General features: G+C 31.6%; 1 protein-coding gene across 15 annotated transcripts in view; it reads right to left on the reverse strand.

The window, feature by feature from the left end:
* Positions 1–27,800, reverse strand: part of Mycbp2 (MYC binding protein 2) — a 262,562-nt gene that overhangs the window by 66,850 nt on the left and 167,912 nt on the right. For 12 of the 15 annotated variants that reach the window (XM_063246885.1, XM_063246887.1, XM_063246895.1 and 9 more), the window contains 9 exons: positions 25,920–26,129; positions 21,625–21,680; positions 18,471–18,586; positions 16,820–16,917; positions 15,912–16,028; positions 15,128–15,268; positions 8,007–8,081; positions 4,809–5,033; positions 3,851–3,983 (listed from right to left, as the gene is read on the reverse strand). In XM_063246885.1, coding sequence (XP_063102955.1) covers positions 3,851–3,983; positions 4,809–5,033; positions 8,007–8,081; positions 15,128–15,268; positions 15,912–16,028; positions 16,820–16,917; positions 18,471–18,586; positions 21,625–21,680; positions 25,920–26,129 — 1,171 coding nt within the window. The remainder of the gene's footprint in view (positions 1–3,850; positions 3,984–4,808; positions 5,034–8,006; positions 8,082–15,127; positions 15,269–15,911; positions 16,029–16,819; positions 16,918–18,470; positions 18,587–21,624; positions 21,681–25,919; positions 26,130–27,800) is intronic. The other 3 variants (XM_063246889.1, XM_063246882.1, XM_063246888.1) reach the window with 2 other exon arrangements.

A 27,800-nucleotide genomic window follows, 5' to 3' on the forward strand; every position in this document is an offset into this window, starting at 1 on the left:
CCTATTTATACAACAAAACAGAAAACAAGATTTTTTAATTATTAAATTTAGAAGTAACCTCACATTTAGATTTGGTATGTCTAAAGCCCAGTCAAGTCATCTTAACACTGGTGAAGCATATGTCAAATCTCTATTTTCATTTCTAACTACATGGTGAAATTTAGAAATGGGATATATGCTCTTAAGGACTCATTTACTTTCCTTGTGATAAGGTATATCATTGAGACTGTGCTAGTATTTCTGGACTATTGAGTCTTGAACCTATAAGCAATTTAAACACGGGCATTTCCAAAACAAAACTGGGTATCTTTCATAACAAAGTGAAAGTGATTTTGTATATCTTCAAAATATGTAAGTATCCATTACTTATTAAACTAGAAGTATGAAAATTATAGAAAATTTAATTTTTAAATTATTCTTACTTATTAAATATACCTTTCCTAAAGAATGATAAACCAAGTCACTTAATAGGTCTAGTAATACATCCTGAAGTCAAGAAATGTTCAGAATTAATTCTAGAAAGAAATGGTAAGTATTTATCCAGTTTACAAATAGCAAATGCGCCTATAAAATACATCAGTTAATCCCTTAGGAATAATCAAGGGATATCTTACCTTCTGTCTGACATAATACTAAAAACACTAAAAAGTGCCACAGTTTAAAAGCAGTATTAACACTATCTAAAAAAGGGCAAAATAAAATCTGACTAATAAAAAGTAGTACGACAAAAAGGATTTTACTGCTTTAAAATAACATAAAAATAAAATTTTTTATGTATCTTTTAAAGTTGCTCTTCAAACAGAAAATGGAGCTGGAAGAATGCGGTAAATGCTTTCTTTCTATCCGTAAAGGAACGCTACCATACCAGTGGTTCTGTGTAGTCTATCCCTTTACCAATATTTTTGGACTTTCACAAATAACCAAACCTAGCATTTCCTTTAGGCAATATTCTTCAGTGTGAGATTTTTCAGCAGTGGAACACTTCTGAAAAACTCCCAGGAATACTACTCTAAGTGGAAAAGGCAGTATCACACAGTCCTGTTAGATTTCACAATCATCTAGCAACCATGATGAAGTCTGTTTTTATCAGTATAAAAATTCTGCTCACTAAACTTTATCTACTGACATCAAAAGTCAATACAGAATTTATATAAGAACAAAACTTTTGTTTACTCTCAGTACTTCACATAAACTGTCACAGTATCAAATCCTCTTATTTCTATAAGAAACACTCATTTAAAAAGTAAAGAAAATAAGGAACACATTTATTGTAACACATTTCTGAAAAACTAAGAAATGTACTTAAACCAATAAGCAGAATATCTGTGTACCACATCAAGAACTGTTAGTGATTTTAAGGTGCTAACATCTTATCACTTCTTTCTAGCATCTCAGGTTTTATTTTAAAATAGTCAGACTTAACATTATGACCAAATATGTATTTCTCTACCTAGATATATACCAAAACAGTAAGAATTAACAGAGTAGAGAGGAAAACTTAAAATCTGAAATTTCTGTTAAAGTTCAATGTATGTCTCACAGGAAATTATTCTAAGAATCATTTTATCTTAAAAGAATCTTCAGCTTGTGAGAACAAAATTTCCTATGCCATGCTCCATACTATGGAAGGCATTTTATATTTTAACAATACCTAAGTTCACCATCTAATAATTTTGTGTGTAATTTTCTCATTTAGTCTTCATGACAAATTTATAAAGTTATAATTTATGAATTATGAGTTTATTCTGTAAACTAAAGTAGGGAAAGAGCTAAAAAGTTGTACAGCTGGGATTAGGACCTTGGTACTCTAGTTCAAGACTATGCCTGAGTCTACTCCCACACATTATGTTACACAGCTGGTTAAAAATTAACTAGAGTTGGGTGAGGTGGTGCACACCTATAATCCCAGCACTCAGGAGGCTGATGCAGGAGGATCACCATGATTTTGATGCCAGCCTGGGTTATATAATGAATTCTAGGCCAGCCTAAACCACACAGTGAGACTGTGTCTCAAATACCACTACCACCACCACTACCAAGGTCTTTTTAGAGTTATCTAAACTATTCTTACATTATTTAGCTATATAGCTTTTATAAAGCTGCCTAACTAGGTATTTTCATTTATATCTGAATATTCCTATATAAAAAGAGAATATTTAAAAATTTATGAATTTGTGGAATAGTGACATAAAGTAAATACATAGTAAATGAGAACATTTTGTAAATACCTCATTTGTATGAAACAGAAGCATTTTCTTTTTCAAAATGTAAAGACTAACAGTTCTATTTCACCGTTAATTTATAATTATATGATATCTAAAAATATCTGTTAAAAATAAGAGAACGAATTACATTTTCAGAGTGAGTTAAATGTACACCATTGTGCAATGAGCATATAACTTAAAATATAAAAGATGATTCCAGGTAAGGGCTTATATTTGCCATATAACAAGCTATACAATTATAAGGAAGTCATTTTAAAGCCAAGCATTTACTTTCCCAATCTATCAGTGGAAGATTACATTTCCTACCTAAAGGCTTGCTAGATAGAAAAAAAGGGAACTAATATACCTATAAATCTTCTGTCATTCATGAAAAATTTCTGAATTTATATTTATCATCATATTACCTCTTGGATAAAATCATTATATGTTTATTAATTTTACCCATTTTTTTTTTTTTTTGGTACCAGGGATCGAACTCAGTACCTCTTACCTTGCCAGGCAGGTGCTTACACCACTGAGCTAAATCCCCAGTATGTTTATATAAATAATGTTTTCTTACTTATCTGGTCTTATCCTATAAATATGGGATTTAGTAAAAAAAAATTCTTTGCTTTCTTTATCGGATCTGTTTTATAGAGAGGTTGAGACAGGGTCTTGCTATGTAACTCAGGCTGGCCTTGAACTCACTTGTGTAGCCCAGGTTGGCCTTAAACTTGCTTGCTATCTCCTGCCTAGCCTCCCAAGTGCTGGGAACACAAATGTGCACTACTATGGCTCCCTGAAATCATATTACTTTTACAGTTCAACTTGTACATTTAAAAAACTTCATAAGCAACTAGTTAGTTTGTGTCAAACTGTTGAAAAACTAGGAATACAAAGATTTTTATCTCTGTACCTGTCCACAAGGGACTCACAATCTGGTTATAGAGAAACAAAAATTAATTTCAATATATAATACAATCAATTTTATTCTAGTGCTCAATACAGTTCTTTAGGAACAGAGTGGGAATTCTTGACACTGACACTTGGATCAAAGATTCACAAAAGTGAGGACACTGACTGGTTTTTAAAAAATAAATGTTTGCCGCCAGAACAACAAAGAGAGAGGAACAAAAAAGAAAATCTTACTAAATTAGATCAATGTTGAAAAAAATAAAAGTGAAACCTCAAAGTCAAAATAGGAAATACCAAAAACACACTATGCATTTATTCAATGCCTATCCCTCAGACAAAATTCAATCAAATGATGTTGTGTGGAAGAAATACTTCAGTTGGTGATTTGAAAACTGAACTTCAATTTGTGGTAGAAATGGTGAAACACTCAATATTAGACTTGCACAGAAGAATAACACATAGAAATTCAAGTCAAAGAAATAAAAAGCATGTCTTCATAAAGATAAGAGTCCTGTTTCTAATTTTCTTTTAACTTTAGTTTTTCATGGACATTCATCTAGTACATTATTTTACAAACTAATTTTGATAGATGCGAGATTTTTAAACATTTAGATTTACTTTTACTTAAAAAATAAAACACACACAACTGTCTCTAAGACAAAAGTAATACAACAAACATTAAACTTATGTACAGATTAATCAAAAAAGATCACAAATTTAAGCCAACTTGCCATCTTCATGTCGGAGGTACTGGTTTCCGCCTCTGTCTCTAGCTAAGGACCATGCCTCTCCTTCATCACTCTCACAGAACTCTACCATGCTGTTCTTATCCAGCTGCACCCATGTACCTTCAGAATTGGTTACCTGGCACATAACAAAAAGCATGATTGATTGGCTTGATTCTTTCAGGACACTCAGGCTGAAAACCAGTAAAAAGCTTTAAGTAGTTCCGAATAGTAAAATCATCCCAAAACTTTTCTACTATGAGATTAGTTTCTGAAATTAAGACCACAGCCTGAGGTAAAACAGAAATCAAGAAGGCTTATTTAAACCTTTGGTTAAAATAGTATTTTTTAAAATGCAAAAGTAAACAATTGTATGTGTCACCAAAACACATGGCTCATTTTTTTGGAACTAAAAAGTCCTAACACAGCACATTTGTTAAATTTTGGGTTGACAGAACCTGTAGTTCATCTTGAAAATAACCCTGACACTGAGAAATAGCATGACACACTACATCTTCAAGCTTATTAGCTAAGGCAAATGCCACTGTGGCCTAAAGAATAATTTTATTTGCTCAGGACTTCAGTGAGGCTTGTGAATGGGAACAATGAAATGAAACTTTTGGATATAAGAACATCTCAAACCAATTCACACAAAACAGTTTTAGTGCTTATAACGTGCAACAGTGTATACATTTGTAATAGTGAAAACATACATGCAAATACCAAATGTTTATATATACAATACAAATCATCTGTTAAATATTGTTTCAACAGTATAATTATAAAAATAAAATTATTAGAAGAGAAGCACAGAAAAATTATGTTAGTATTTCGATACAAGATCAAGAATGTTAACATTTAAAAACCTGGATGGAAATGGCAACCTTTGGAAGGAAGAGATGCGTGGATTATATTATGTTAAAAACTAGTATCTTAGAAGTCATTAAGCTACGAGAATCCATACCTCTCCTACTGCTTTGACTTTGTTTCCCAGAACTAACATTCCAATTGGGATACCTCTAAGGTTAGGACAGCTTCTGATGTTGTGACCTGAAGGTCCCGTCTTCACTACCTTGTACATGCCTGGCCCTCCTCGGAAGAATGGCATGTCTTGTTCTTGCATTGTTGCTTCCTGTGAGCAGCAGGAGTTTATGTCTTTGAAAAAGTCATCAGTATTAGTTTTAGGTTCCTGAAAATTTGAATAGGAAGAAATGAACAAAATGCAAACTATTATCACTTGGAAAATCCTATTAATAGCTTTCACAATTCTATAACGGTGACAGTTAAAAGAATATGTATTTAAAGATAAGTGAAGCATTAATACCACTGTGAAATAATCTTTCAGTCTTTCAATAATGAATGATACAAAGTAAATCTGAAGAGGAGAAAATATAGTAAAACAGGAATGAAATCTCTGGCTTTTACCCATCACAATCTAGAAAATACAGTACTGTACTCCTTGATTTTCTTTTTGGTTTTTGTGTAATATGTAAAAGAAATAAAAGCAATTTACTGCATGAACAAGTGAATAGTTCTGAGCCATTATTACATTATTGTAAGTTGGTATGCACAAAATATTTAAAGATTAATTTCTTCTCTCTTCAAAATAATTATAAATAAAAGATGGATATTAAGACTGGAGACTTGTCTACAAGCAGAGATAATAATGATAAAAATAAGCATAAAATAAGAATGCTTACAAGATTTTTAACAACTCATACTTTATATATTACAGATAAAAATTTGTTTTTATATATGCTCACCACATAAAATGATACATTAATTATACAGTATATAGTGAAAATACACATTTTTGTAGAGAAGTTAGCACTAAAAATAAACCTTTTTCTTGGTACCAGGAATGAAACTCAAGACCTTGCACTTGTCAGACAGACACTGCCACTGAGTTATATACCCAGCCCCCAAAATGCATTTCTAAGTAACTAAAATTCAGTTGAATTTATATTATGAAACATCACCTCTAAAATAAGAGAACTTGTTCTATATTTTCTGTTGAATCTGAATGTTATGATGAATTGGTTTCTTGTAAAAATTTAACTATGACATATTTAGTTTTTCCCTTCTAAATGTAAATACATATTCCACACTGAGGATTCTTTCACTGTCATTATAACACTTTTAAACAAATTTAAAACTGTAGGTTTTCAATATAGTAATAAGGACTCTGAGAAATATATTCAGTAAAAGAAAAGAAAACCATAATGAAACACTCATAAAATTAGTTTAAAATTACTATTTAATGTTATGAAAACATGAAAAAATAAAAGGTAAAATTTTACTGAAGAGTTCTAACTTCTCAAGGAGCTTCACAGTAAGATATATATATCTTATATATAAAATAAATATATAAGATATATCTTATATATGTATCTAAAATATATATATACATACATACATATGTATCTATATATATGGATATATATATATATATGTATGTATATATATATATACCATATTAAAAATACAATTCTGGGGCTGGGGATTTAGCTCAGTGGCATAAGCACCTGCCTTGTAAGCAGGCGGTCGTGAGTTTGATCCCTGGTACCGATAAAAAGTAAAGAAAAAAAAATACAATTCTGAGGCTAAATATAGGTAAATTCAACTGGGCATAGTGGCACACATCTATAATCTTAGCACTCTGGTAGGCCAGCACAGAAAAATGACAAGTTCAAACTCAGCTTGAGTAATTTAGCAACTTAATGAGACCCTGTCTCAAAAAAAAAAAAAAAAAAAAAAAAAAAGATCTGGGGATATAAAAAATAAAAAAGACCCAGGAGTCAATCTCCAAAACAGGAAAAAAAAAATTGCATTCAATAATTTTTACATGCTTTGTTAATTCAGCATATGTTTAGTCACGGAAAATTTTAAAATCCACTATTAACCTTCACATGGTATTTTTTTAAATCTCAATTTGGCAATATGTAATTAAACTTTCACCTATATAAACATGTACTGTAGACAATTTACATTTATTTTCATTAGTATAATGTATGAACTAATACTCTTTATATTGACAAATAATTAAAGTGATAATTTTAATAACCTGAAAAACAAATTAGATTTATAACTAAAAATAAATTTAAAATATGTTCATGCATTTCATATGCTCATGTATTCATATTTGTAAAAATGTATATATATTCACAATTATATGAATACAAAGAAATCAAAATAAGTCAAAAGTAAGATCTAAACATTAAATATTGCTAATATGCTCACAAGGTTTTGAGTAAACATTTTAAGATTTCTATTTGTGAATGATCAATTTCAGTAAATACATCATGTGATTTCATAGTTGATGAGGCAAACGTTAGTACTATTTACAATGGGTTTTCAAAATAACATGGTGACATAAAAAGTAACAACAAATACACACTAATTTTGCTAAACAATTTTGCTGGTATTTAATGATATTTCTAGAGCATTTAGTTTTAATAAATCTGAATTCTGATAATTTAGGGTAACACCGAGAAGTAAATCTTGGCAAAACTAAATGATTACAAACTATTAATTGAAAGGCAATATATAAGAATGTTTATTAAAGCAGTAATGTATTAAAAATTAATGATGCTATGTAAGTTAAAAAGTTTATCCAATATTTTCTATTAAATAGTATAACAAGAGCTGATAGTCATAAAAGCATATAACTATTCCTGTCACTCTCAAGCAATCCTATGATACAATTTAATTCAATATAGAAAATGAGACCTGAGCACCAGAATATCAAAATGATAAACTTCAATATTATTTTTGGTTCTTCTACCACATTCCCACTCTCAGATGACTATTCAAAAGGCCACTGTGAAAGAGCGGCAATAGAAAAAAACAGAAGACCCATAATGACACAATACTAAAACCTAAATTAATTAGTTCTAAAAAAGTTAAATTTGGATTTAATTGTTGGAGATGCTAATCAGAAAACTAACTATAGCAACACTGAAGTCATGTAAAACGTTTATTTAAATTACTATACATTCTTTGATAAAAATAGAAAGGAAATTCAATTGCAGCACTTTATAGAAATTTTTGGAAAGAATTTTTTTATTAATCCCAAGCAAAGTCTACAAAAATAGAATGTGAAGTTTGTTGTACATGCTGAAATACCTGAGTAACATATGTTTGTTCCTTATGATTAACTCACCTGGGGGAAAAAAGCTTTGGAAGTCCATGAAAATACGTCCAAATCCCTGACTCCTTGGCTAGCATTAAAGATATTCTGAGTGACAAAGTTTAAGAAAGAAAAATATCAACATAGAATGGGAACAGAATATCATCTGCAGAAGATGCGTTCATAATAACAACATTTTTCTGTATTCTAGCACCAACATGAAAGTATTATTTTACTAAAGGGAGACTGAAGCCACCTGAGTAAACCACACAGCAACAAAATTCTGAAAAATAAGCTTTTGTCAAAAGCTCTCCATGGATATAGTGTGTCATGCCATTTACTAAAATTAAGAGCCAGACATTGTTTTAATGCTTACAACATCAATCCTAAAAGGAAACTTTAAAACTTCTCAAGTAAGGATATATTTGTTCTAATTCAAGTCAGATTTGTTTTGTGACCGAAAACAGACTGCTGTTTTAGAAAGAATAAACAATAAATATTGTTCAGAAAACGCAACTATCTTAAAGAATAATGGCATGTATTACATATGCACTGATTATTAGCTTTAAAGTACAAAAAAAAGATCATACAAAAGGCTAATTTTTCAATATTCCTCCTTTCTATAAATAGAAAAAAAAATTCACTTAGAAATGTTTCTGAAAGGTATAAAACAAAACATAAAGAATGAAACACTGTATATCTTTTTATCAAGGCAGGTCTGTTTCCCCTCATCTATAAGATAAGAAAATGTATGGAGCATGGGGACGTCTATGTTGAATTTCAAAATACTTTGTAAAAGAAAAATCAATTCTAGGCAAATGTGATCCCAGAAAATAAAAATCACAAAATTTCTTATTACCAGTTTAAATGACACACATTCTTATGGCTGTACTGTGCTATTAATCTATATTTTTCTGATCTAAATTAAAATCTTTAGTGAGCAGCAACTGCATGATTTTAATACAATAAATATTATTTTGGACAAAAATGTATATGCAAAATGTTAAAACTATCATTATCTAAGACAACATGAAAAGAACATCAGAAGTACTAATCAATTATATCTCATTTTAGATATGAATATAGTCACTATTCTCTACTTGTTTATTTTTCTTATGCTTATAAATATATGGAGGAATATAGATATGCACCAATACATATAAATGTAAAACATATAAAAAATTATTTTCTAGTTAATATGACTACAAATATAAAATTGAAACTAGTATCAATCCTCTTCTCTCATTTTATTTTATTATTTATGTATTTATGGATGAATGTACGTATATATTTATTTATTTATTGGTACCAGGGACTGAACTCACTACTATATGCCTGTCAGGGAGTTGCTTATGCCACTGAGCTTAATACCCCCCCACCTTCTCTCATTTTAAAACTGAAAGCAGTCAGGGTCCTCTCTCTTTAGGTAAAATGAAAATATATCACAAAGCACACAAAATGCTTTTTTTTTGGGTAGGTGTTAATCTCCTCACAGGTTTATCCAGGTATGTACAAATTGTTAGGAGTATCTGCTCAATGGTGTTGTCCCTAACAGAGAATAGTGATGCAGACCTTCTGACATACAACAGTACCATGACTTTTTTTTTAACGTTTTCTACTTTGAGTATAAATTACTCTAGAATTAAAAGCAACATGAAAAGCACTTGTTAATGCATATCAATTTAGAGGTAAAGAAGAAATATGATGACTTGAGGACAGTCATCATTATACCTCTCTTTAATTTCAATGTGCAAACTTAAACATAACACAGTGATGTGACTATTAGTCATGGTATTAAATTGTCAATGTAATCAATGATATGTTAGTTATATTTAAATTCAAATTTGGTAAATTTTTTTTGCTTTAGTTTCCATAGTTGTGGAAAATTCTTTCTCCACTTGTCAAGTATCAAAGATTCATCAAATAAAAAGAGTATAATGTATTTGAATAATTTTCTTTCAAAAATTTAGGAATACTTTAGGCTAATGACACATACATTATGACAATAGTAATTTCTCTGAAATCTCAGCTTCTCGCTTTTTAGTAATAGATTTTTACATTATATAATTTCATAGATTTATGGCATGATATCCAGAAATGTATATCCATGATATCCAGAAATTATTGTTTAAATAATTTTATTCTCTAATTCTATATCAAAAGCAGAAAAATTCTGTCAAGAAAAATCAGAAAATTAAAATATACAAGAACTCTAACTAAACTGATTAGTACCAAATTGCAATTTGGGGGGGGGTACTTGGGATTAAACTCACAACCATACACTTGCCAGGCAGGCGCTTATGCTGCTGAGCTAAATCCCCAGCCCCCAAATTGCAATTCTAAACTGACATTTTTTTATGGCATAAAAGAAACCAAACAAATTAGTAATTATCACAGAAAAAATATCATCAAACACTGAAATGCTCATGCAAAATTTAAAAAAAAATTTCGTTCTGCTGGATTAGCATAGAGCTAAAAGTTAAATGGCATACATAGAAATTAGTATAGTATAGTATTATTATTATTATTTTTGTCTTTTTCTTTTTTATCAGTACGGGGGATCGAACTCACCACTGCTTGCTTGCAAGGCAGGAGCTTATGCTGCTGAGCTAAATCCCCAGCCCAGTATAGTATTAGTTTAACTGCTTATTTACCTTACTGTTTAAGAACTCTAAAGAATGAAATGAGGCTAATGCTGGATTTAATAAACACATGAAGAGTAAAAAATCAGGTTATTAAGGCACATGTACACAAACCAAATCAGGACAGCTGGCAGATGGTAAAGCTATCAACTGCTGCCAGTTATTCTCAGGTGTTTTAAAAGACTGAAATTAGTTATACAATGGAAGAAATGCTTGCTAATTTTACCAGTATTTCAGCGATATTGTAAGACAGACCACAAAGCAAGACTCTCCCTTCAGTTTTACTCCAAATCATTATTGCCCCTATTTTAGAATATCAATACGCTCTCTATATGTGAACACCTATCAGCCTACATTGGAAGTGATTTGTATAAATGCAAGGAGCTATTCAGAGATCCAAGTTGCTTCTGCAAGGATTCAGGTAACACAGATATCATAAAAATATCTTAGAACACTGCTGCTTATGCATTACTAGCATTCCTTGATACATACTTTCTCTTTCACTAAACTCCACTCATCACTGTTGAAATAGTTCAACATAATTGGTTCTTTTGCTTTTTTACTTGTATTTTCCAAGATGTATGAAACATTCTATTCGCTCACATGCTGTAGTTTCTAAATCATTAGAATTCTAATCTAAAATCAACATTCTCCAAGTGTACTTTCTCACACTAATTCATTTACCTTCCAAGTATATTATATATTATGGTATTTATCTTCATTCACTCATTAAAGTTACAAGTATTCATATTTGTATGGATATTCATTAATTCTAGCTACAGTAATAAGACTTTTACTCTGATATTTACTTTATTCTTTTTTAAATTATATTTATCCTTATCTGAGGAATATGAAACATAAAGTTGTAGACTTTGAAATCACATCAAATTTGGTTCTAGTACCAGATCTATTACATGTACTTGTGATCTTAGGTCAGTAGTTCTCTCTGTTCACTGGAGAAATATCAATAATACAGTAAATATTGCAGGGTCACCTGGAGATTTAAATAAGACAATCATAGTAAGGAGTACACTGTGTATGTGTTGGGAATTATCTTAAGCAGCATGATATCACATGAAAACAATTCAAATCAGGTTATCAACAAATGTTGAAAGACTGCTGTCAGTTCAGTATAATATCTAACTTTGGAAAAAATAAACTGGAGTAAGAAGTCATTAATAGTTCTTAAGCTTAAAAATAAAACTAAAAGGTACATAAATACAAGTATGCTGAACAAGAACAGAACAAACTAAGTAGCATAATTAGCTATAGAAAGATTTAAATGTTTTCTCCTCCTACAGACTAACTGCCATCTGGAAAGGGAAAGGAAACTTGAAGTAAGTTACTGTATCTGCTTCCACCACAAATTCTTGCTTCATCCACATCAATTATTCATCAGTTTCCACACACAGAATATCTTCATAGAAATGGACATTTGATTCTGTGTCTGGATGTTTTTTCTTTTTCCTGGCAACTTTTCTTTACAGTCTACCTCAAAGATTCTTTTTAAGTTAAATCTTCCACAATTTCCTCACAATACAGTAGGTGACTGAAGACAGTATGTTCACCACATGTGGTGAGGACCCCAACAGCAAGAACAGTATCCCAATTTATTTATTTTACATCACTCCCTGATGCCTCTCCACCCAACACTTACATCCCAGCTTAGTATGTGATATACAAAAAGGAGAGTAAATATTTGTTGAATGAGCAATTAATAAATTAAAGACTACAGTATTATTGGAATGTACAAAGAAGAAAATTAACTTGAAAATATTGGCAAAATAGAAGCAAAAGTATTCTCAATAAATGAAAAAACAAAACAAATTAAAACATAAAACTACAAAGTGTGTTCTAAAAAGGGGAAAGTTCCAATAGTTTATGAATGCCTCATATAAGATCAACATCTTTTATGTATTTTTCCCTATTCTTCCCATTGACATAAACTTTTTTGAAAAAGATATAGCCATGATATGAATATCTAATATCATTTAATCTCTAGAGCATTACCAAGTGCTAACACAATTAATTAAAGTCTCATTTGAACTAAAGTAGGGCACTAATGTTTCTTTGAAAAGTAATAGTGTTTAAAAAGATTATTGCTACAGTAGGCAGGCCAAAATTTAGCTTAAATAGCTATTAATAATGAAAACGAGTTCTAAAATACAGCAAACAAAACTGTAAAAATCACTTTACATCTCGCACTAAACTGGATTATTTATGGTAACTTTTTAACTAGTTCACCAATTAGTAATCACTGCTCAGTTTTCCAATGGACTCCCTTATTCCCCTTTAGGGTACAAGTCAGTATCCAAACAAGATACACATTTCTATTGAAGTACAGTATATTAGCAACCATGATTACTATTGATTTAGTCACAAAAGGACTAAGAAAGGAGACTACATGGAAATTGTTTTCCAGCACTGTCATAAGAGATATAAAAGAAGTAGCAAGATACCATTAGTTAGCTGTTATTTTTTTTTTTTTGAGGGAATAAGATGGAATCATTATTCCCTTTATGCCCTACATTTAAGCTTTGTAGAGTAATCATTAAAAACGCACTGTCTATAAAGAGCATACCCTAGTCTCTACAGACAAAACTTTGGGAACTAAGCAAGTTCTCACCTATGCTTTCATGTGGGTATTCATCTAACACCTTCTGCAACTTCATAACAGATCCATCTGTTAATCCAAAATTAACTGTTATGGCAGTTAATTTTGCAACACTAAACGCACATTCTCATCTCTGATCATCATCCAAAATGTTTTTATGTCACCTCTAAGTTTCCTCATTTTTATACCTAAACCACTCTCTCTCTGATCCTGTCTCTATTGGCAAATATATTCACTTTCTCTCTTTTTTTCTTTTTTGGTACTGGGAATTAAACTCACAACCTCATGCTTTCCAAGCAGGCGCTTGCACCACTGAGCTACACAGCCTAAATGTTCACCTTTAATATTGTAGGTCACTAAACTGCGATCATCTGTTTCTCCACATCCATGTGGATAATCTTTCATATCTAGCCTCAAAGTCCCTAGACTTAGGCAATTCCAGCAACATTCACTTGTGCTACACTTCAGCTACTATTCAATTACAACATAATGGAGTATCTCATTAAACTGCTTTGTCTATGAAATAAAACTTAAATCTATCATACAAGCTGTCTACAGCCTTTTAGTTCTTTACTGAAGAAAGTAGAATGAGATAACATAATCTAGCAAATGAAGACAATTTTCTTGAAAATATACAAATGTCTAAATTGGCCAAAATTTAAAAAAAAATTGTACAAATGATTGTTACATTTATCTTGTTTAAATACTCTTTTCATAACCTTGAAGAATATCTGATGACAATAGAAGATAGTTTCTAACCATATGAGGCCAACTTTTTAGCTTTGATGATTAAGAATTATTATTTCTTTTCCACAGTTGTCCCTCTTTTCCAAAGAGTGAAAATCATTTTAACTACAAACAATCCAAGAAAAAAATAAATTTGGATTTATTTAAAATTTAGTATTTAATTATAGATTTGTCATTGTTGAGCTTAATCTCAGTAAAGTAGTAGGCCAATACTCCAAAGTCCTAATAATTTTTCATCCAAAAAAATCTTTACATATAACTAGTGCTTTAGAAAACATGTATTGTATTGTATTGTATTGTATTGTATTGTATTGTAGAGGACTAAGACAAATACAATATATAGAACAGCTTGATATAATAACCTAACTTTAAATACTGAATTTTGAAAACTCAACTATTTAGATACTGAGGCTTTACTAAATTAGAAATTTCTTATCGCTCTTTATTAGTAGTGCCATAAGGAACACATACATCTGATGTTAAGGGAGAGGAAGAAATATCATATTTTCTGGGGAAATTGTTGATAGAGATGTAGATTTACACTGTATTGCACGATACATTGATCTATAAACACTGACTTTAACCATCCTGCTAAATTTATAAAAAAAGTTCAGTGAGTTCTCTCAGAGACTATGATTTACCTTTAACTAGAGAACTATGAAGCAGTACAAATCTAAAAATCTATCTATGGTACATGGTAATCTAAGACAGTCAAGACTGAAATTTAGATGTGACACATAAGTAATTACAAAATGCCCACCTAATATACAAATCTTTATATGTATGCTTGTGATATATGGTAGTTCTAAATTCTTAAAAATTTAGTTTGAAACTCATTCTAAATAGTAATGTAAATAAAAAAGGACAGGGAAAAAATGCATACAATATCATTCCCTACCTCTTTGAAAGTTATTCAGGAGGTCTAGTTTTAATTTCTTTCTGCCTGTTGTAATGGATCAAAATAAGCATTAAGGACTGTCATCTTGCCAAATTTTATTTTATTACAAGAAGCCTTTAGGACTTCAAGCACTTATAAAGTAAAAGTTACATAGTTGTGGGTTACCTCAGAACTGAAAAGCCTTAATTAAAGAAAGTCCTGTAATGAGAAAAGAGTGTACCTAACAAGCTTTTTGAAACCACCTTTTACTTACGTCAACAGGCACCAGAAGGCTCTTGCCAAGATGCTGATTAAAAGAGAGGCACCAGGCTTCAGTATAACCATTCATGTTAGGCACATACTTCTTTATTGTCTCATCATTCAGTCTCAGCCACACACCATCATCATTGTGGATCTAGGGAAAGAAACAACAATACAAGCCATGCTCTCCTGTAATTCCTGAGGCCAATAACAGGTGAAAGGTTACAAAGCAGCCAAATAATGATAAAAATGGAAAGAAAAAAGCAGCAATGAATACCTAAGCAATGTGGTAATTCACAGAGACTGTAAAATCTATTTTAATAGGAGCAAAAGTCATAAGATAAACAGCTTAATGAGTAAATCAGAAACTACCCTAAAATATAAATCTTCCTTTCTTGAAATTTAGATTGCATAATCAGAGGCTACTTGTTTGCCAAAAAATGTATCAAGTACTATTCCAAGTTAAGGCAACCAAAAAATATATTTAAAAACAGTATGCTTAAAAATCATGAAAAACAACCAAGCCATTTTCAGTGATTACTTATACAAGTTTCTAGTTAGTGATTTTTAATGGTTTTTTATGTTTAGAGTAAAATTACTCTGAATTTTAGTGATGTTTTTATTGATAAAGGAAAGTAACTGAAATGTTTGAAACAACACTGCAAACATTTTCGTTGAAAGTTCCTCAAACTGCTTAAAACAAATTCTAAGAGAAACCTTAGTAATTTATTATTGTGCAAGAAATGTAGAAAATTTCTGTCCAACATTTATTTAACAAGAGCTTCATTATGAATTACCTCATCGATGAAAGTGATTGTTCCATTGACCTTTACTATGCCAATCTGCTCACTCTGAAGGGATGGATGGCTCCGGATACGGAGTCCTGCACTGTCTTTGGCCACAAATTTTCGAACCTGATTGAGGCAAAGGATATATAGTGAGAGAAGAAAAATATGGACTTCATAAGTAGGAAGGTTTCATATGTAGGTAGAAATATAAACAATTGCAATACTGAAATTCTGAAAGTTTCCAAAGTTTAATAACTTGCTTTTCTCAGCAAAGAACAGTAAACTTGTAACAAAAATATAAAAAGAACTTTTCTAAGTATTAAAATGTATCTTATTAGAAAAATGTAAAAAATTATTGTTTATCATTTCCTTTATAATTTTGAATAGATATGACAAAAAAGACAGAAGATCCTTTTCAAGATTTGACATAAATTGCAATACTTGTACTTCCGTTTTACAAAGTAGTTTACCAAAATTTCTACAGACTAGTTAGATGTTAAGAAATCAAATGGCACAGACAATTAATGTTGCAAACCTTACACTTATTTTAGCAGATATCACATTAAATCTAAACTTTCAATAACAAATTATTCAATACCCATAAATAATTACAGCATTAGATGAAGAACGTGAACTGCTTCTATAATTTGAAAGTTAAAATTTCTATGAAACATTCTGCAAACAGCAATATTCAGAACTCAAAAACTGTAATCAATTAACTTTAACATATTAGATGTTTGATAACTCTTTTGAAACATCAATGAAAGAATTTAGGGGCTGTAGATTTAGCTCAGTGGCATAAGCGCCTGCCTTGCAAGTGCGCAATCGCAAGTTCGATCCCTGGTACCGATTTAAAAAAAAAAAAAGAATTTAAAAATCCTTGACTGATTAAGCTTCTGATTTCCTTCTACTCCCACCTTATTGGGCTGAGGTTCAGCCTTTGGCTTGACCAACTGAGTTCCTGGTGGAATCATCCCTTTTGGTGGGTCTTTTACCTTTACTTCAAGGCCAGCATCTGTAAGAAAAGAAAACTGTAACTTTTCAATGAAAAAAAAAAGTGAAGATCTTTAAATTTCACTTTATATAGGCTATTTTAAACACTTAAAACAAATACCTGAATTCTATCCTTTAAACACATTGGTATTTAAAAAGTAAAAGGAAATATATTTGAAAAATTTTCCGGAGATTCAAAAGGAGAAGTTACTAAGTTTTTCTCAGGGTTTCTACCAAAAGAGGGGCTTTATATTCTTTAGCTGGAACACATGAAATGATACTAAAAAAAAAATTCAAAAATATAATAAAAAAGAAATGCCTGTTATTAAACACTATTTTCTAGTATCAAGATCACAGTACCACTTATTACTAATACCAAAATCATCTATATGACTGATAAGTATTCAGCACACATGATAGAATGACAGATTGGCAGGCAGTGTAACACAGCACAGTAGTTAAAGGCTGGGTTCCCATGCTAGACTGCTTGGATGCTCTTACATTTGTCAGTATTGTATGGTTCTAGGTCTAAAATTCTAATCTAAAAACTATAAACAGTAATTATTAGTATCTACCTCAATACACTACTGAGACTTAAATAAAAGACTGAAAATGCGTGGTGTATGCAAAAAATGTGCACATATTAACTGTTCAATAAATCTTAGCTTTTACCATTATTGTGAGTCTAATGAACTGTGTCTCTAATCAAATAAGGTCCCAGTCTACGATGGTTTAGAAGAAATCTGAGTGAGAAAGACGACTAAGGAAATTGAATAGGGAACAAAATGAATGATTCTATGAAAATATGAATCTTTCTTCAGACTTATCCTTAAAAAAAACTCAGTTTCTTTTACTCTAAGACAATTAAAAAACTATACTTACCCAATGAAATTTTGCTAGTATTTACTGTAAATCACTTCTGGATTACTGTAATATCTAATTCAATGTAAAAGCAACAAAAAGTTTTTGTATTGTTTAGGGAATAATGACAAAAACCTATACATATTCCATAGAGATGCAGTTTTTTTCTGAGTACTTCTGGTGCACAACTTGCTGAATCCAGAGTACAACCCATGAATAGAAGACTGACTACATTACTGCCTCTACACTATTGCCCTCTTTTCCATGGGCAAGAGGTCCCTTAAGTTTTCAACAAAAACAGATTCTTCAGAGCTTTTCAGATTCTCTAATATGTTACCGAGATTCTATGAATGCCTAAGGCAAGAACAGCATATACTAGGTTTTCCAAATCTATAAGGAATGCACATTAAAAATTATCTTTAATTTTCATTTTATTCTTATTATACAGAGTTTAAAAATAAAGACTAATGCCTCAAAGAAAATTAATATGCTCTTTCAAGTTAATGGCAAAGAAAGTTCAACGTATTCAACATATTAAGTAGGCAACCATTATGCACCAGGCAGAGATCTAGAGGGGCAGAACCACAGATGAATGATATGCCTTTGCTCATAGAGGAGAGGAGATCTCTCTCAAGGAGATCGATATATCATGAGGGGCAGATTGTAATATAGCAGTATGGAGAATATCATAACAAGAGAAGAACTGAAATATACCTATTTCAATGCCATCAATGGTAACATGTATAGTGTACAGTCCAATTGCCCCTGGAGTCCAATTTGCACAGTAAGTGCCATCATTATTGACACGTATCAGCATATTTTCACTGGGTCTGAAAGAAATAAAATGGATATTAGAAAACTTCCTTTTGATTAAATACTGAGATTACTATATTTTAGTAAACATTTAACTTTTCTGTACTATCATACTATATGCCAGTCCTACTTCCCTGCCATAATAATGAAGTCCTTTTTCATTTCAAAATGTGACTAGTATGTTTTCCTTACCCTCAGCTAATCATGCCCTCATCTTTTTTTTCTGTGAGAAAACAGAAGAAATGAGATACAGCCTCCAAGTTGCAATCACTTTATGAAAGCCACTTTCCCTTATCTTCTCTCCTATTACAATAAAAGCAGCATTCTGGATCTCATCTAAAACCAGCCCCTTCACTTCAGCTGTCACACTTCCACCCAAAATTACTTGTTCTTTTTCATATATCTTTAGCTTTCTCTACTCTACTGGATCATTTCTACTAGCATACAAACAAACTTTAGAAATTCCCATCTTCACAAACACCTACCTTTGATATTATACGCTTCTCTAATAAAGTCTCATATCTCTTCTCCTTTTGTATCAAAACTTACCTAAAGAATTATCCCAAATAACCTCTGTTTTTTCATTTCTACTTGTCTTCCAGAACTTACTGGCACTAGGCTTTGTGCCCAACACTTTGTTACAGCTGCTGATGTTCATGTCATCAACAACTATGATGTCTTCAAATTTAATGGCCATTTCTTTCTCCTCAGCAATCTCTAAGCAGCATCTGTTATCTGACACCTCTTACTTCTTTGAAGTATTTCTCTCTTTTTGCTTTAGTGACATTCTCTTGGCTTTTTTATTACCCTGCTGGCCCTTCCTCAGTTTCTCTCTCACTGCATTCCCCCCCTTCCATATTTAATTTATTGCCTTCATTTGATTTTCTGTATCATCCTGTTACTTGACCATTCATCTATTCATCAGTGTTAAATACTATCTATGTATAGACAATTTCAAATTAATTGTTCTCATGAATTTCAAATTATTTCCAATTGCATAGCTGCCACTTCCACTTTGTATAGGTATCTTGGCATCCCATTTTTAACTGACCCATAGAAAAACTCTTATTTCCCATTCAAACTGTAAAAACAAACTGGGGCAGAAGAACATACACTCAGTTCTCAGACATCTTGTTCTCCATAAAAACCATAACCTAGACCAGGGGTCAGTAAACAAACAGTAAAATATTCTATAACAATATTTTATTAGTCTATTGGGCCAAAATGTCTTTACCATAATTATTTAACTCTACCACTGTAGTGCAAGAGTAGCTATAGCAACACATACACACAATAAACAAGGCTGTGTCTAATACAGTTTTATTATGAAAACAGGCAGCAGGCTAGATTTGAACTGTAGATCAAACTTGGTCAACTCCTGAACTATACCGTACCTGAAACCAAAGAAAATCTATGCGTAGTCTTGATTCTTCTTGCCAACAAGGCTTGTTGGTCCCTTCTAGGTGTATCCCAAGTATATCCAAATATTTTATATTCCAACCCTAGTCTAAGACATGTATTAGTCTAACTCATCTCTGTGTTCTTGCTCCCTTATAATTCATCTTCAGAGAATAGGTAGAATAATCTTTAAAAACTATATTCTATGTAACTCTTCTCCTTAGAATTCTCCTTTAGAAGAAAAGCCAAATTCTTTAACATAATCTATCAATCCATATATTGAAAGGACCTCATCTAGTTTTCTGACCTATCCTTCAATCATTATCCCTCTCCTCCCTATTCTCCAGCCCAACTATCTTTCTGTCTGTCCTTCAATCAAGCTCCACCAACCCCAGGTTTTGTCTGCCTAGTACGAACTTCCGCAAGTCTTTAATAAATAGCTCCTCAAATAGTACTCTCCTGTCACACATTACTTTGGCAATCTGTCCCATCCTCAATACTATCAAATAAGTTTATTATTACTATTTTGTTGCCTTAGAGATTGTTTCTCCATAAGAATGAGAGCTGATACCACATCTATGCTGCTCTTAAATGTCCCCAGGGCCTGTAATGGTACTATACTTTCTACATGGCATATGTTTAACAGTGTTAGGTAAATATATGAATCTACTTAGACAAGAGACTATTTCAATTAAAATGTCCAAAGTATATTCAAATTTACTTACTGGCAATGGTTAATTTATTCTTAAGCTACAAATTCATACTATTCAAATCAGTCATTTTATACAAATCATCTGCTTGTATTATAGTGAATATTTTATAAATATAATTAAGTGTAAGATAAATATTATCCTATTACCAAAGGTATATTTGTCAATACTTAGCATTTTTGACAGAAATCTTTCTAGACTATTACAAGTGAACTTTGCATACAAACCAGAATAAAGTTAAAACAAACTGTTATTTCTAATAGTCAATTATGATGCGCAGTACACTGAGACCTATGTGTAAATAATGCTTTCTCAGACTCATTTCAAAGCTGTTCCTAAATTTTACAAATGTGATCTTTCTTTTTTTTGTGTGTGTGTCTTTTTGACTTTTTATCGGTACCGGGGATCGAACTCATGACTGCCTGCTTGCAAGGCAGGCGCTTATGCAGCTGAGCTAAACCCCCAACCCCCATGATCTAAAGTACCATGCATGTAAAAAAAGCATCCCTTTTTAAAAGTGTTAACAAACAAATAAAATCCTAACACAAATATCTGCTTAAATCTGGAGTTAACAGAATTAATCGGTGGCTGGAAAATTAGGACTGCAATAAAATACAAATATATCACACTGAAATTTCTACAGAACTCATTAGAGAAGCAGAAAGGAATAATTATTAAATAATAAAAATCAAAAAGAAACAAGCCATTTTATACATATTTGCATCCTAGCTATTCTTTCTCTCAGTATTAACAGTATTACAACAGTTCAAAAAAAATATATTCTACTAGCAAATCTACATATCACTATGTGCAGAAAAATCACTGCTTAAACTTTAAAAACCTATGCATTTTTGGAAAATAAACTTGGAGGATAGGATGAGTTTAGTTGCAAGCAGCACACAACACACATTTTCACACATTTTGTGCTTTCACAAAATAGTACTTACCTCTTAGGAGTTGGTGATGCAAAACGCAATTCTTCAAAGGAGTAATTTTCATAAACCTTTGAGAAAGAGAATAGTAACAACCATAAAAATAGAAATATTCTAAAGCAGCAGAACAATAAAACATTCAGTTATTGGTGCTGAGAAAACAGGTTATTCATACAAGAGAAAAAGAAAGATTCCACTGTCCATATCACATCATTTACAAAAAATAAATTCCAGAAGTATTAAAGACTAAAATGTAAAAAACTAATTTTGTAAAAATTTAGCAGAACATAGTTCTTTTGAGTACATTAAAATTATAAATTTCTGCAAAACAAGGATACTATTAGAAAAAAAGCCTTCACCAGGCAGAAGTAGATATTTAATTCACATAACCCAAACAAAACATGTATCCATAATATACAAAGAACAAATTAATACAAACACCAAAAGTGAATAAAGCTAATTCACTGAGTAAATCTGAAATGTCAAGACCTAAAAATTTAACTAAACTAGGTATTAAGAAAATATGCATTAATACAACAAAATAATCATATTACAGTCATCATATGTGTTGGTAAGAATCAAGTACCCACTGGGCATGGAGATATGTGCCTATTTTCAGCTACCAGGTAAGTTACAGGGGAAATACTGCTTGAGCCCAGGAGCATAGCATTGCCAGTATAGTAAGATCTGAGTTAACTGAAAAAAAACAAAACAGAACAGAATAAACAGCTTAATCAAGTGTAATGACAGCATGTAGTACCTGTTACTTTCAGACACTGCTGGTGGGAGTGTAAGTTTTACAATATTTAATATAGTTGAAGATGTGCCTGCCTTTCTAAGAATAAATATGAGAGAAACTATCACATAAAAAGAGACAAATACAAGGATGTTTATTTTATGACAGTTTATAATGTGTCCACTGTTACCAAAATGGACATATGTAACAGTATCCAATGAAATTCTTTAAAGCAGTTAAAATGGACTACAACTGAACTTATAAAAACACTAAAAAAAAAGAATATGTAAAATGTAACTGCATTTTACAATTATTGAAAAGCACACAGAACAACAAAATACACTGGAAATAAATATGTGTTCAGTAAAGTGTGTGTATATGAAAGAAAAATCACCATTTTCAAGACAGCGGTTACTTCTATACAAGAGTGGTAATAGATTTAGGAAAAGACTTATACAGAGATTCATTTGTACCTGTAAAAATCTGTTTCTTAATAAAAACAGCAAAAAGAGCTGAAACAATTATGGTATAATGTAAAGACAAAAATGAGCTGTAGATACATGAAACTTGGTACATTTTTCCTGACATTTTTGTATTTCTGCAATATTACCAAGTTAAGGGCTAGAGGTATAGCTCAGTGATAGTACATTTGTCTAGAATGCACAAGGTCCTGAGTTCAATGCCCAGTACCTTAAAAAAAAGTGGTTAATCCAAGTTAATAATTACTTCAGATCAAGGTCTACAACATCTCATTTGCTTCTAACTTCTGTTTATAAAATACAGCACGCTTGCCCACAAAACCCTTCCTTCTTCTCACTCTTTGTATCTCTGTGAATGTGATTTAGAAATTTCTAACTTTCTTCACCTAATAAAAGTCTTACATAAAAGCACAATTTAAGGTTGAGTCTTTAGAAAAGGAATTCATGGCTGGATAAATCCAGTTCAATGTGTTTTCGACTATACCACTTTCCCTGAAATACATATTACATTTATCAGTGAAAGCAGAAATTGTACTCCTTTTTCCATCCTGCATAATATTTAATCACACAGTATCTGTGAATAGTTGCTATAAGAAAATCTGCTTTTCTGCAGCATGCATGAACATGTAAGAGACAGCTGAAAATGATATTCTGTTACTGCTCTTATCTTGTGCCACTTAGAACATTCTTGAAATCCTATATCCAGTTCTGGTAATTTGATATTCAAAATAAATTATACAAACTTAAGCATGTTCATAGGAAACTAAAAACAAAGATTAGGGAGACCAGAAACTAAGTCCTATAAAAAAAGTTGAAATGAAGGCCACTGGCCTCAGACATTATTCAAAATTATTCTATCTCTGAAATCAGGCTGCTAGCTTACTACCTCATGTCTCTTACTACATCTATTCTTAAGGCTTCCATTTCCTCTCACCCCTGAATCTTCTTACATCTTCTTTCCAAACCTATTTAGGTTCCACTGTTTTATCTCTATCTACCATATGCTAAACTCTCTTATCTCACTGTTCTTTCATTGAATTACATGGCATAATTCAATATGCTCAATCAATATGATTATTTTTACATACATACATGACTCATCTTCCACTATTATTATATGCTATCCTATTTTAACTCATTCAAAAATGTCTGATAAATCTTTTCTGACTAGTCTTTTTCATTCTCTATAATAATTTTTATCTTTTCTGCTTTCAAAGTTTTGATCTTACGATGCATCATCCCATCTCTAACTTAAAACATGAAATTATTTTAAATTGTTCCATTAGTTTTACTACCTAAAATTTTAATATAGAAATCTGTGTCTGGATCATTTCTTTTTTCCTTCTCAGAGATTAGGAGGGATTCTCCTGTTTAAGGGCAATCCTTCAACTTGAGATTTAGATATAATTTATCTTTCAGTAACTATTTTGTTCCATTCTCTCACTCTTTTTCTCATGAGTATTAAAACTTACAAATCTCTTTATATTAGAACCAAACTCCAAAGACTTCATTCACCTGTATTTCCTATGATTCACTTTAGAGCCAAACAGCTTGAAAGAATAACATACAATAATTCACCTCCAGCTATTTTTACTTCCCTTTCATTTGGCCATTCATAAGCTCACAGTCCCTAAAACTTCACTTATCAAGATCAATGATAAATTCTTCCCAGAGCCTTTTCAAAACTTTACTTCTGGGAGGAACCAACAAGAAGCCAACTAGCCAGCCTTTCTGGTAAGCCACACAAGCAGCACAGGTTCCAAGAAGAGAAAAGTCAGATAGGGTCTCCACTGTGTAGGCAACTGGCAGGTTTGGAGGCAGGCTGAGTTGATAGCAATTAAAGGTACATAAGACAACTAATGCTTGTATTGTTTGGTTGATTATGCAGGTCTCATTCAGCAGTCTGAGCATCTCTTGGGAGGATGATAGTATGCAATATAGCAAATATGGGGGATTTTCTTCTGTCTTGTCTTTGAAATCCAATATTGTTCTCACCGTTTTGCTTTTTTTCTGATTAACTTTTTTGCTTTATTCAATATCCTGTTTTGATTGGTTTTATTCTGTTTTGTTTTTGGTTTGATTTTGCTATATGTGATAGAATGGACAACTATTGTGAAGGTAACAAGATATACTATGTTAGCTATTGTTGTTTTCCTAGCATCCTGCTTTGAAGTTCTGTACCAGTTCTGCTGCTTTGAGTGGCTTTGTTCTGTTTTGTTTTGTTAGAATTTACTACCTTTACAATTTTTTTAAAAAAGAAAACTTTACTTATGCACTAGAACATTCTTAACCCTTTTGAAACTGCTGTTTTCTTAACTCTCAAGATATCTCATAAGGGAACTGGGGAAAGTAGCATCCTTATTATATATTAGCTATCAAGTTGTATGATTCTGCAATTTAGCTACTTTGAACTATTCTGATTGGCCACTTACTGATGTGATTAGCATATTGTAATGTATGTCAACAATCTCCTAAAGATACTTAAATCAAATCATACTTCTTCACTTTTCTGCCCAACTGTGCTATCCCTATTCCACTATAATCCTTATAAAACAACCTAATCATGCCTCAACTAAAAAGCCTCAATAGTTTATCATTTTTGTTTAAAAATGACAATATTTCTAACACGAGCTTCAAATGATAACCATCTTATTAAGTTTGACTAACATTACCTCTAAAGATAACTAACTAAAAAAGCCCCAGAAAATATTTTTTAAAATCCACCTAAGAACAATCAGAGAAATAAAATGCCTGACAAAGGAGGCCCAAAAAATGTAAATCTGGCATTTGGGAGGACCTAAAAATTGAAGGGGTCTAGGTAAATCTTGAAGAGCTATAATCTAGCAGTAGTACTAGACTGAAAGTAAAGGCATACTTCTGCAGGGACTGAGATTGTTTTATCAGCAATAACCATGGCCTGGATAAACCTTACTGGCTAGGATGCTTCCATTCATTGGTTAAGATACTGCAAAGCTTAAACCCAGTTTCAAATCACCTCAAATTGATTGTATTAACTTATTATAAAACTGGTGATCTGCATTTGAATCAATGAAATGTTTGTTAAATAAGTTTTCTGGTAAGTAAAAAACAATTACCTTCATCATTGTTATGGCAATGTATCGAGCCTCCTTCACTATCATTGGCTCATAGGAAACATCCAGCTTTGGTGATGCTAGCCCTCCAAAAGTCAAGTCAGTATTAGAAGATGCTACTGCAGGACTACCAGGAATCCTTTGAGGTTTTTTTCCTTGTTCTTGTTGTAAAGATGATTTTTTCTGGGAAACAGGGACGGCTTTCACTTCCACCTTAAAATGAAATTTTAAAAAAATCAAACATTATTATTATATATGTCCTGGAACTATCAAAGGAAGCAATTTACAGTTACACAACTCGTAAGTAGAGAAATGTTATGTTAGTATTGGTCTATCTCAGCCATTCCCTTCAGAGCTACTTTAAGTTATATTTACAAACAAAACCCTGACAGAAACTTTCTTATTTCTCAATAAATAATTACAGATTTTAAAACATTAAATATGGGGCTGGGGATTTAGCTCAGTGGCATAAGCGCCTGCCTTGCAAGCAGGCGGTCGTGAGTTCAATCCCTAGTACCAATAAAAAAAAGAAAGACAAAAAAAAAAAAAAAAAAAAAGCCTGGGTAAAACATTAAATATAAAATATTCTACATTAATAAAGTATACAAAAGGATATTAGAATGGATTTACTTTGACTTTTTCAGAGATGAACATTATTTTACGAGGCAATTTAAGTATAAATATTTTCTTAAAATCTCAGGATATTTTAAAGCATAAATCTCAATTTTAGCTGTAGTATTCTACAGAACAAAATGTACTCCACTGATAAAAATCTTAAAATCTGATATCGAACAAAATAAATCTTATACATCAACCAAACATGTTTGTTTTTCTTATTTCCTTTTTTCTTTCTCCCTTCTCCCTGACTCCCAAACTCCCTTGCTTCTCTTTTCCTTTCTTCTTCCTCTCCTTTTCCTTCCCAACCTCTCAGTCCTAGGGATTGAACTCAGGACCTCACACATGCAAATGTACAACCAACTGAGCTACATTAGCAACAGCAATTAAATTTCTTCAGCAGTAAAGTAAGGATACTTTTCATCTACTTACTCTACTACACAAATTCAAACAGACATTTTTAGTCACATTAAAATAGTGAAAATATAAACTGCCTTATAAAAATACATTCCAGGGACTATAAAAAATATACTCTGTTGTGTTTACACATTGGTTAAACAAAAAACCCAATAAGCCTCTTGACTTTCTAGGTAATCAATTTGAGTATCATGTTAGCTATTCATAATGTAACATTTTGTGTTTCATTCAGTTCTTGCTTTGATACTACTTTTTTTGAGAAAGGGTCTCACTAAAGTTCAGGCTAGCCTTGAACTCAATATGCAGCCAAACTTGCCTCAAATTTGCAGTGATTCTTCTGCCTGTGCCTGCTAAGTACTGGGATTAAGAGGTGAGTACCACCACACCCAGCTGATACTACTTTTTTGAGGTTGGCAAGAATGGACCATTCAACAATAAGATCTTGGTGCAAACAGAAAGGTAGCATGAAAATGAAGATGACATTACTACTTAAGTAATCCAGGGACATCTTGGACCTGCAGAATGTCTTTAATGATTATTGTTTTTAATAATACTACTTTGTGGAATCAATAATTTGTGACGCTCATTGGTTAAGTTAAGTGCAGCTGACAAACATGTTCCACTGAAGAACCAGACTCTTCAACTGGAATACGAGAGATCAATATTTACACTGATACAATATCCCAAGAATATGAAAAAACACATTTCTGTATTTTAAAAAACAATAGATTAAAGATATATGATAAGATTCCTCAGCTTATAAGCATTTGCTACAATTAAAACCTTTGCACTTTAAATGTAATAGAAAGAACAAAGCATATGCTCTCAGATTTTAAGACATTTAATTATAAA

Source organism: Cavia porcellus, unplaced genomic scaffold (assembly GCF_034190915.1).
Source record: "Cavia porcellus strain 051 isolate PalLab524CR breed Dunkin Hartley unplaced genomic scaffold, mCavPor4.1 scaffold_4, whole genome shotgun sequence".
NCBI lineage: Eukaryota > Metazoa > Chordata > Mammalia > Rodentia > Caviidae > Cavia > Cavia porcellus.